Here is an 11,573-nt window from a genome sequence, read left to right on the forward strand (position 1 = left end):
GTAGAACGTGAGTGTCAGATCTATTCTACTCTGTAATCTGTGATCGCAATCATTGCTAGATAAAGATTAACGAATTGAAATGAATCTTATTGTATTTTAATCATTGGAACCTGGTTCTAGAAGAGACATATGATCTTATTAGCCAACAGTGGTATACTTACAAAGAAACAAAGTGTTCTTACACGTTGAAAAGGTGGGTATTTTTCACAATATAAATTGAGATGAGATTCATTTGAGAGATATATAATTGGAACATTCAGAACATTCTATTAAACAATCACTTTCAGTATATTCCTTATGTATCTCATAGTAACTACCGCACCTACATGGATATAAAGAAATTGAATTTTCATCAAACACTAAATCTTCCTTTCTTAGTTCTGAATAGATTATTTCATGTCTCATTTTGTTGCAAAATGCATTCGCATCATATTCTTCCCGTAGTTTAGGATCTCTCAGTACCTTCCATGCTTTATCTATCTCCAAGAATTTTTCTGAACTCTGCCCTGTTCCAGAAGTTTTGTCTGGATGATGTATTTTCACTAGTTTCTGGTAATTATCTCTGAGTTGTTCATAAGTAGCATTGTTGTCACATTTTAATATCTCATAATAATTATTCTCACTATTCATCATAACTGAAAATATAAAAAATACAATCTTTTTAGCGAAGACCCTTTAAGGTTATATTTACATGTCAATTTTTTCAATTGTTGTTCTGTGATTGAAACTTCGAACACAGAATTCAAACAAATTAAGAAAAAGGAGTTGGTTCCAGAAGAAACTTTGGAATATCTAAATTTTGTACATTTTTCAGCTATCATTTACGGGATGATCAAATACTTGTTTTTAATTTACTTGATATCAGTTGTACCAGCCCAAAATGCATCCTTAGTTATCAACACATGGAAATTCTCCAACGCAACTAAAAAAGGTGGTTTATGCTGGTTAGTAGCTTATGCCCTAATCCCCCAAAAAATAGTTTCTGGTCAGTCGAAAAATTTCAGAACTTAGAGTTTTTTATATGGCTAGTTTATCCTGGCCTGTAATTCGACTCCTATAAGCAGATGTATTATTGCAGTATTAAATTAAAATTAGGGATTAGGGAATAAATTAACAACCAGTCCTAACTTATGAAATATTTATTAAATACATTTTTTTCCCAAGCTTGGAATGTGCTGCAAGAAGGAGGTTCTGCTATAGATGCTTTAACATCTGGTTGTTCAGTTTGTGAAGTGGATCAATGCGATTTCACTGTAGGGTATGGTGGTAGTCCTGATGAAAATGGGGAAACTACCCTAGACGCCATGGTATTTGATGGGTAAAAATAAATTTCCATTCTGAATTATGATTTTCATTTCAAAAGATTCCGAGAGAGATACAAACTTTATATTATATTGAAATCGCCAGAGTTTCAACTGTCCAACTTTGAAATAGCATTATTTTAGAACTAAAATGGATATGGGGGCTGTAGGAGCTTTGAGAAGAATCAAGAACGCTATCGGGGTTGCGAGAGATGTATTGGAACATACGGAGCATTCAATCTTAGTTGGAGAATTAGCAACCCAATTCGCCAAACAATTAGGCTACCAGGAAGAATCTCTAACGACGAAGCATTCCCAAATTATGCACAAAGACTGGAAGGCGACAACATGTCAACCTAATTTTTGGAAGGTAAGAAAATATTACCAGTTTTGCGATGGATCAATTCTATTTTCAAGGCAATACCACTTCACTAACTTCGAATATTTTAATGATATTTAGCCATTGAACCCTAAAGAAGGCTTTTTTAGTGTTCGATGCAGGTGGCGCTAAATTTCAAATTTCTACGAAACCATAGACATGTATGGAATTAATTTTCTATGCTTGTTAAAACATAAAAAATTACACCGTCGAAATCATAGACATAGCAAAAGAGTATTAGAGTTGTTACTCTTTGGACTGAGCATTCATTCATTCATTGCTGTATTCCGTTACCGGGAATAAATCTACAAAAAGAAGAAGAAAAAAAAAGGAAAAAAAAAATTCGAACAGACTTGTAATTTCTTAGTGCTAGTTGCAATGCCAGCATGAAATTATAGAAAGAGAGAAATGATCGTCGGGCCTTTTCCTGTCTCCTTTTTTATTCACTTAGGGGTGAGTGCGGACCAATACAAATTCTAGTAAAAGGCAACTAGCATGCCCGACGTTCAGTTTCTCTCTGTCACTTTTGTTGACCGTATTTCATGCATAGATAGAAATATATAGCCTTTTTGAGTTTTTGAGCTGGTAAAACAAAATAACCTTCAGAATAACTAGCTAAATCTGTGGCACTACATATATCTGTGGATCTTTTACACAGAGTTGTATTCAGCCAAAGTACCCAATTTTTCAAATAACACAAATACTCCCCAGCAAACATTTTCAAGTCGGCCCAACGTTGGGTTAGTGCTGCGATGTTAGAGTCGGTATACTGCAAATAGTGTCACATCGGCCGACAGCCGCCCGACGGACTATGAGCCGACATGTTGCAGAGTCTGCACACCGCAGATCCGGTGACGATTCGACTGTGCAAAAACACATCGGTTTAGCGTCTAAACAGTGCTTCAAATACGCTCCTCAAATTAATCGTTACGACGTCGGTTCAGCCTCTACAAAATATTGGAAGAATGCTTTTACAATTGATCGGCAGCACGTCGGCTTAACGTCTAGACAATGCTGGGAATACGCTGTTCCAATTGATCGGTACAACGTCGGTATAATATATACATACCTGCAATACTAATGCTCGTTCTCACCAACAATCTCTAAATTTTAAGGGACACCTAAGCATATTTACGTGACATTTCTTACTACTCATGTACGATTTCTGTCTCATCAGCTTTTAGGAGACACTTAATACCAACTTAACGTTGCTAAAATTGAATTCGTACTAGAGTTAGAAAGAAATGCCAAGTAAATATGCTAAGGTGTTCCTGAAAATTTGAGAATCGTTGGTAGAAATTGGCAAATCCAGAAAAAATTAGATATGAATTATTTGATCAATAATTTCTGATCTTTGAATGTTTCTTATGAAATCTCGGAATCATTTCTCATGTTGAAGGAGATCTATTTTTTCTTCAAATATTTTTTGAAACCTTGCAACACTTCTATTGTGATTAGGGCAAGACAATTTATACAGCCAATTGAAAAGAACCTTCATATATTCAAACAACTTAAATATAACGCTCATATAATATTATACATATATAAATACTTTGTAGGTTGAAAGAACACATAAAAACGACTAGCTTACTTGAAAAAAAAAAAGTATATATTTATTCACTGCCCATTATTGCCTGCTTCTTTTTCCTCCGCTCTTTTCAATCTGCCCCCTGCTCTGTCACCGGCATTGCGAAGCCAATTCATTACATGATTCATTTCCACATCAGTGGCACTTCTTGTAATAGGATTTAGCCTTAACAGATCCTGGATAATAGAATTTCATTATTTGTATAAAATAAATTATTGAATTTCATATAGAATATCATCTTATATGTGTTTGAATTAATTAAATATATGTCAACATGTAAAATATGTATTCAATTTAAGTAACTTCCTTACATTCAAAAATGTCAACATTTTCGACCAATACAACATGAAAACTCACCATGATTAAGCTCAACAATATTCGCCATTGCTTCTAATCCATTTTTATTATTAATTCCTACCCGACCAATTCAGGGAAATTCCTGATTCATGGCTTATTATGAGTTAGATTATTTTGCGTGTTGTCTCTGCTACGTCCTTACCCCCGTTGAGGCCAAATTTGGACAACTGAAAAATATTTGTATATATAGATTTTTCTGTCTTTCAAATTGTAGAATTTTTTCTCTAGAATAAAAAAGACCAAAACCAAAAATTGAAAGCATATCCCAAAAGAGTAGATACATAATTCTACCTACACATTTTTTCAAATATTCTAGATCATATATAAGTATATCAGCATCGAATTTCTTCAATTCTTCGTTCCTTTTTATTTTGATGGTGTTCTTATCCATTTCTATCTCTGCATTTTTTTTATCTACATGCAATCTCAAAAGATCGTTGAAGTGCTCGGTTCTAATGATGGTGATGATGTACTACTTGGACCTAAAATTTCGAGAACTCTCTGTTTCACGTGATGATATTCCTGACGCCTACTCCGACGTTTATTAGAAATAGAAATACCATTTTATTTTGATTTCTTGTACTCACCTGCCCTAGGACATCACTGTTACTATGTTAATACAACACAACACAACAAGGAAGTTTTCAGAAAGAAAAATTTCGTCAAATAGCCTACTCTTAAAAACTCTTTTATCTTCGAAACACGTGCACACGTACGCCGCCTGAATGAAATAACGCTTCGATACGGAATTACGGAAATTAGATTGTCTGGAAGCTCTTATGCAAAATCCCGCGAAATTTAAATAGTACAGCTTGACCTTATGTTAAGGGTAAAAAGCGCTGAAGATGCATCTAACCGCAACCGATCCGATGAATATAAACCGCCAAGAAGTTGCTCATCTAACAGCAGCGTTTTGCCGACGCTGGCTAGATGCTCATGTTTCGCCACATCTTCAGCAGCGTAAACCATGTCCTCGGATCTTCAAAGGTCCGATGATGTGTAACAGCAATACGCACTTCGCCAGCAGTAACAGCATACAGCCGACGATTTACCGACGATAAATGTTTGTTGGGTCTTTAATTTTTGAACATCAAATTACTCGAAAACGGCGCATTTTACGAGAAAATGTGAAAAATACTTTCGTTTCACAAAACACTCAAATATTCATTAGATAGCGTGAAACTTAGTTTCAAGAGTTAAGTTCTTTGAATTTTTGGTATTTTTTTGGTACGTGTGATGGTCATAATGAAAAAACTGGAAGACGTGGGTGACAACTTGTGTTCGAAAAAGATTAATCAAATAAATGAAAAACTATAAACTATATATTCCGAAATTTATTTCATTCGATAAAACAGTTTGAGATAGAACTACAAATAAGTTTTTTACAGCTTTTCAGCAGCCTGTATCTTTTAAACCAAGCCTATTCGGAAAAAAGGGTAAAGATAAAAAGTGTTCCTTTCGACCACAAGAATCTACTCTTAAAATATTTGTACGAGTCAAAGACTCACCCTGTATATCATTATACAGGGTGTCCCGTAAAGACCACGTCAAACGAAAACGGAAAGTAGATCAAAATGTGCTCTACCTGATGTGAAAAAATCGTTCATATGAAAGTCTCACAGTTTTCGAGATATTTGATGTTTTATGAAAATGTTGAATTTTTTCACTTAAAATGCTTTCTCTCTTGCGGAAGGTACAATTAAATACTTTTCGAATCAGTTTTTTTTCCGTAAATTTTGTTGAATGATTATCTCAATTCATGCAATGAAAAATACCACAAAATATTATACAGGGATTCTGAAAAAAAAAATTAAAATTCATGTTCTGAAGGAAGTGTTTTTTTGTGCTGAATTCTATCTGACGTGGTATAAAAAAAAGACACTAGACCTTTTCTGCATATTACGTTGAAAAGTTGCCCATTTTGTGAGGATTCCGAAAAGGTAAAATACAGGTGATAACCTTTGTCACGAAAAAAGATATTTGAATGTTTATCGAGAATGGAGCATTTCTGTGAAAAACTGATTTTGTCACCTTTTCCACAAATTCTTTCATTTTGCAGATTCTGCTGTAACATATTGAATAATTCTCTTGAAAAATGTCAGTTAGTCCTTAAATTACTTATAAAATGAAATTATATTCATTAATTGCAATGAAATAATGTAATAACGCACAGGACCTTCAACATCAACAAATCTATTGTGAAGAAACTTTATAAAAATATCAATAATAAAAATTCAGGATTCTTATTAGAGCAAATGCTCAAAATGACCAACCCCTTCGCTAATACATGCCCATCATCTATTGAGAAATGCCTTTTTCAAACCATACAAACTTCTCCCCGCTATTTGGCTGCTGAAATGCGAATGCAGTGTGCTTCATCTCTTATAGGATTGGAATAAATTTCTTTTTTTTTAAAAACCCCAGTAAAAAAATCCAGAGGATTTAAGTCTGGTGAATCATTGAATCGCATCACATCATATCGATGTTCGAGAGTTCTTTAGGAAAAGAAAAAGAAATAAAAAACTCAGTCAGTGAATTAGCATCTTAATAACATTTTATTGATTTGTTGATTGATTATTTTCAGCAGGAAGTGCAAAATGAAAGTATTTATGGAAAAGGTGAAAAAATCAGTTTTTCCTAGAAATGTTCCATTTTCGATAAACATTCAAATATCTTTTTTCGTGAAGAAGGTTTTCACCTGTATTTTACCTTTTCGGAATCCTCACAAAATGGAAAACTTTTCAACGTAATATGCAGACAAGGTCTAGTGTCTTTTTTTATACCACGTCAGATAGAATTCAGCACAAAAAAACACTTCCTTCAGAACATGAATTTCAATTTTTTTTTTTCAGAATCCCTGTATAATATTTTGTGGTATTTTTCATTGCATGAATTGGAGTAATCATTCAACAAAATTTACGGAAAAAAACTGATTCGAAAAGTATTTAATTGTAGCTTCTGCAAGAGAGAAAGCAGTTTAAGTGAAAAAATTCAACATTTCCATAAAACATCAAATATGTATCTCGAAAACTGTGAGACTTTCATATGAACGATTTTTTCACATCAGGTAGAGCACATTCTGATCTACTTTCCGTATTCGTTTGACGTGGTCTTTACGGGACATCCTGTATAATAAATGGGTATTCGTCACTATAATAATTATATAATAATAATTAAATGGGATAACAGAAATCAGATTTTGAAGAAAACTCATTCATTTTTACCAAGGTTTCGGCACTTTATTGTCCTTTCATCAGGAGAACTGAAATGCTATATTAGTTACAAAGCGAAGAAAATTTATTCACGATTTTCAGTAAATTTTCTTCGCCTTGATGTATCTACTCATAAACTTTTTTCATAAAAAGACTGTTTCAAACTGTAGGGTGTAAAACTATCTGAAAATAATCATTCGTCATTTTAAGGATGTAGTGCCTAATCCAAAGCAAAGCTGTGGCCCTTATGAAAGAATATCGGAGAATGATATCAATTATAATAGATGGTCAATCATCAACGGGGAAAACCATGATACAATAGGAATGGTAGTCATGGATGTAACTGGTAATGTAGCGGCAGGTACCTCGTCTAATGGTGCAAAATTTAAGATTCCCGGGTGAGTTTTTCTATATCCAGGTGATCTATTAAAGGCTAATTCAAGAAAAACCGATTTTACGTTGTTGTTGTGTTCGTCGATTTGACCAACACATCAAAATACACCAATTCGTCAAAAGTGAAATATTCAAGATGGCGGAGCTATCAGCCCCTCAAGTCCAATGCGATCTCAAAAAATTCTAAGTAGATACGTGTATAATCATTAAATACGGCTACCCTGAAAGTAAAAAACATTAGTCATATTTCAGTTAAATACGAACCGAAAAATGAATACGACTTCTCGGTAGTTTTCTGAATTTTTTGAAACACGCCTATAACAGTAAAATTTCATAAAATTTTTGAGGTCATTTGAAAAACTATTATGAAACGTGAAAAAATTTTATTGATACACAGCAGTACTAAAAATGCTTGTGAAATTGTTCGTGATATTATTCCGTCGTATTTTTATGCTGGATAAGACTGTGTGGACATTAAACAAATGGTGAAAACTTGTATAATTTTTGCGAAGAAGGCGTTTCTCTCGATGATGCATATCACACGCTATCAATTGATCTATTTTATCGATGATTTCTCCAATTTTTTTCTTTTGAAAGTTTTGCATAGGTGATTTTTGATGGAACATTTTACTTTGACTAGTTCTACCTTCTGAAAAAAATTAGTCACCTTTGAAATCACCCTTGATTTTTTCTCAATGTGATTATGTAGGAGGGTGAATACTTTCTGAGCTCCCTTAGGGCTGTTTGAGGAGTTGTAAAGTATTTAGTAGTATTACGAGATTAATAAAAATATTTTTAAGAGTATTAATATATAAAAAAGTTTAATTATATGAAACAAAGGAAAAGATTATCTGAATAGAATCAAAATTGTTTATTATTTGACAAATGTTAAGAAATAATACCAATAGTTTTCTTTCTAATAAAATACAACAATTTTGTAGAAGGGTAGGGGATGCACCATTGCCTGGAGCTGGCGCCTACGCAGATAGTGAAATTGGTGGTGCAGCTGCAACAGGAGATGGTGATATTATGATGAGATTTCTTCCAAGGTTAGTACTGTACACTGTACTGCATTAGTATATTCACTTTTTGTTCACATTTTATAATCGATTTTAATCAATAAGTGAAACTATTGAATCAAATAGTGAATTTGTCCCTGATTAAAATTGAAAATAACAGAAAGAAATATTTATTTAACATGCTTAATAATCTAAAGAGGTATTCGCTTGTGATATTCCCACTCCTTTCGTTTAAAATTGCTGACGCTTATAACCATCCTCAAATTTAATATATTTATTACAATTTGGAATGTTGCACATCTTTCTCAACTTAAGACATTATAAAATTTGTACTTATATACATAGTCTGAGACAAATGGCAATATAATGTATGTAGAATTTTAGATCCTGGGTGTTATTCAAAATGGTTACTATCATTTCAATGACTACCCAGCATCATTCTAAAGCATCTTCTTCGGCATTTTCTTCTCCGCTTTCCTCAATTTCATCTATTCTCTCACTATCCTCTGCCGTTACATTTTTTTTCTTTGGACCCTTGCCTTTTCTTCCATCCATAAATGATTTCTGAGCTTCTTGCAATGTCTCCATGAACTCATCGAATTCTAATTTTTCGATTGCCTTAAGGACATCCTGTCCCAAAAGTGTTTTACGACCATCTTTATGCGCCCCTTTAGAGGCTTCTGATGTTACATACAAAATAAATACTGAGGCAGCTCTGGATAATGCAGCTTTCGCATCTTTCCCAACGTTGATGGATTCTGGAAGGGCTTCTTTGATTATTTTCTGAACGGAAGCGTTGGGTAAATTGAGATCTTCAAGTTTCTCAGCCATGACGAAATTAAAAATTAAGTTTATTCAAAATAATAACTTCGGGCGCGAAAGTTTTTAGCTAAGGTTATTTTTCGAACCAAGATGTTTCAAGATGAACTACGAAATATAATGTCTAACGAGCATAGAAAACAGTGAGGTACGACTGAACTACTTAGCCTTTCAAGCACAGAACACTAATATAAAGTTGATCTTGAAGCCACCTGGTGGTGATTGATCATAAATTACCTTCTAATATCGTGTTATGTTGTGCCATTTCCCTTTTTGCCTACATAAATACAAGATATTTTTGCTATCAGACCTATTACATGCATCAATAAACACAACAAATACTTCAAATACATTAGATTTCGACACTTGAAGTAACTTATCTTCCATCTGATGATTCAAATATATAAATAAAACCAGAAACGAAACTGTGAATAAATATTAGATCCCAAAGCTGAACAACATAACTAACCTAACCATCGCGTTTGTATATTTTACCACTAGGCAAGGAGATATAGGAATATTCCTTATTATCCTTATTATAGGAATATTCCTATATCTCCTTGACCACTAGGTATGGGTTAGAGATGAGTTTGCATCGTAAAAAACCATTAAAGTCAAACTCTTTATAGTCTTTATTGAATTCAATGTTAAAAATGCAAGGATTTTTCCTGTTACTAAAGAATAATCGTTGCTAATATCCCAGGTCTGGAGTCTGGACTAGTGTCTGGTTAGTGTGGTTAGCTGGTGCCTAGCACTAATGTAATATTAAATTAAATTGATCTTATATTTCAAAGCTGCAGAACTTCTTAAATTAAGAATGAAAATTTTGCTTTCAGTTTTCTGGCCGTAGAAGAAATGAAACGGGGCTCATCTCCGAGCTTAGCAGCCAAAGTAGCGATATCAAGAATCGTCAAAAAGTTCCCCAAATTTTTTGGGGCAGTTATAGCATTGAATACCAAAGGTGAACACGGAGCAGCTTGTAACGGCATGGATTCATTTCCCTATTGTATTGCTGACGAACGTAATAAAAATGTTGAGTTGAGATATGTGGCTTGTAACAATGATAATGAAAACTGAGAATAGTGTATTTATTTATTTATTTATTTCTCCTTTACCATGCTTGTAGGAGTTTGGTGTTATTTCAACTCTATTATATTTTTAAAAAATTAAATGACAACTCATCTCTCCAAACAAAACAACCTAGGACGGGACCTACTTATCGTGTTTGTAAATTTCGCCACCAGGTGGCTGGAAGATTAAATTGAATCGCCAGAGCTACCGACGATTTCTCTTTGGAGCTACTCCACAAAATAATAAATCTTCTTGAAATTCTCTATGCTTAACCTCTAATCAGAATTCACAATTGTCATTTCGCTGTTTGCGAAAAAAAAAAACTGTGAATTGACATTTTCATTGAATTTTTTTCTTCTGACCAAAACAAATCTGACTAATTTGGATAATGGCATCTGCGATGGATGTGGACAACGACGAAATTGAAGCTCCAAGCTCCAGCAGTTCAAAAGTGGAGAAAAAGCGATTCGAAGTCAAGAAGGTAATACTTGAATAATAATAATTGTTTTTTTTAATAATATTTCTATTTTTAGTGGAATGCTGTCGCGCTTTGGGCTTGGGGTAAGACTCCAACATGAATTTCGTTCTTTAGATTTATGTAACTGTTTAATTTCAGATATTGTCGTGGATAATTGTGCTATTTGTAGAAACCACATAATGGATCTTTGTATTGAATGTCAAGCTAATCAAGCATCTGCTACCAGTGAAGAGTGCACAGTTGCCTGGGGAGTATGTAATGTAAGTACTTTTGGGGTCTAAATATGTTCAGTTCAAACAACTTTATGTCATTACTGCTCAACGTGCCCTTATAAAATTACACTTTCTATTCATTGATAATCAAGTCCACCCTATCGTCTTAATTGTAGGTATGCAGATATAGGAAGCACAGATTTTGAATCTAAATAATGACTTTCTATTCTATCACGATTGCTAGTAATATTTACTTCACTTATATTTGTATTATTTTTTCAGCATGCCTTCCACTTCCACTGTATATCGAGATGGTTGAAGACAAGGCAAGTCTGTCCATTGGACAACAGAGAATGGGAGTTCCAAAAGTACGGGCATTGAAAACTATTTCAAGTCTGATTCCTTACATTCAAGTTATTTATGTGTATTCTCGAAAACCTTGAATATTATTTTATTTGCTGCGGAATTGGTTCATATAATAAATTCTTCAATTTGTCATGTTATTAATGTACACCTGATTCTGGTATGTTCTTTATTATGATGATGTACACCTTTCATCTACATCAATACTCTTAATTTGATAAATGATGAGCATAGGCTAAGACAGATAGCCATTAATTAAATGTATAAGGACCATATTTTTTGTGTGAGTTGTGAGTTTTCCCTCGAATATTCACTTCAATTTTTGAGAAGTGTCTATCACAAACAAAAAACTCACTCTCAATCTATATTATACTATACAAT

At 33.5% G+C, this 11,573-nt stretch overlaps 3 protein-coding genes across 4 annotated transcripts; 2 read left to right on the forward strand and 1 right to left on the reverse strand.

Annotated features, from left to right (window-relative positions):
- Window positions 1-47: 47 nt before the first annotated feature.
- On the forward strand, window positions 48-10,155 carry LOC123309101 (N(4)-(Beta-N-acetylglucosaminyl)-L-asparaginase-like). Of its 2 annotated transcripts, none has more exons than XM_044891995.1 (7): window positions 48-193; window positions 815-931; window positions 1,165-1,318; window positions 1,446-1,671; window positions 7,048-7,235; window positions 8,172-8,279; window positions 9,905-10,155. In XM_044891995.1, the coding sequence occupies exons 2-7, from the start codon at window positions 829-831 to the stop codon at window positions 10,143-10,145; spliced, it is 1,020 nt and encodes a 339-aa protein (XP_044747930.1). In that variant the 5' UTR covers window positions 48-193; window positions 815-828; the 3' UTR covers window positions 10,146-10,155. The 2 variants fall into 2 exon arrangements, with proteins under 2 accessions (XP_044747930.1, XP_044747929.1); XM_044891994.1 differs by lacking the exon at window positions 48-193 and adding an exon at window positions 321-552.
- On the reverse strand, window positions 8,509-9,152 carry LOC123309106 (DNA polymerase epsilon subunit 3). The gene has a single exon (XM_044892003.1). It carries the CDS (start codon window positions 9,078-9,080, stop codon window positions 8,685-8,687), a length of 396 nt encoding a protein of 131 aa, XP_044747938.1. The 5' UTR covers window positions 9,081-9,152; the 3' UTR covers window positions 8,509-8,684.
- Window positions 10,156-10,436: 281 nt separating the features above from the next.
- On the forward strand, window positions 10,437-11,332 carry LOC123309188 (RING-box protein 1). Its single transcript, XM_044892161.1, has 4 exons — window positions 10,437-10,620; window positions 10,673-10,700; window positions 10,756-10,877; window positions 11,112-11,332. Exons 1-4 carry the CDS (start codon window positions 10,528-10,530, stop codon window positions 11,208-11,210), a joined length of 342 nt encoding a protein of 113 aa, XP_044748096.1. The 5' UTR covers window positions 10,437-10,527; the 3' UTR covers window positions 11,211-11,332.
- The last annotated feature ends 241 nt before the right edge of the window (window positions 11,333-11,573 follow it).

Source organism: Coccinella septempunctata, chromosome 3, assembly GCF_907165205.1.
Source record: "Coccinella septempunctata chromosome 3, icCocSept1.1, whole genome shotgun sequence".
Taxonomy (NCBI): Eukaryota; Metazoa; Arthropoda; class Insecta; order Coleoptera; family Coccinellidae; genus Coccinella; species Coccinella septempunctata.

Coding starts and splice junctions, on each gene's coding strand:
- LOC123309101 (XM_044891994.1), top strand. CDS start 468: ATGCTTTATCTATCTCCAAGAATTTTTCTGAACTCTGCCCTGTTCCAG. Junction 1,319..1,445: donor GACGCCATGGTATTTGATGG/GTAAAAATAAAT, acceptor GCATTATTTTAG/AACTAAAATGGATATGGGGG. Junction 1,672..7,047: donor GTCAACCTAATTTTTGGAAG/GTAAGAAAATAT, acceptor CGTCATTTTAAG/GATGTAGTGCCTAATCCAAA.
- LOC123309106 (XM_044892003.1), bottom strand. CDS start 9,080: ATGGCTGAGAAACTTGAAGATCTCAATTTACCCAACGCTTCCGTTCAG.
- LOC123309188 (XM_044892161.1), top strand. CDS start 10,528: ATGGCATCTGCGATGGATGTGGACAACGACGAAATTGAAGCTCCAAGC. Junction 10,701..10,755: donor TGTCGCGCTTTGGGCTTGGG/GTAAGACTCCAA, acceptor GTTTAATTTCAG/ATATTGTCGTGGATAATTGT. Junction 10,878..11,111: donor TTGCCTGGGGAGTATGTAAT/GTAAGTACTTTT, acceptor TTATTTTTTCAG/CATGCCTTCCACTTCCACTG.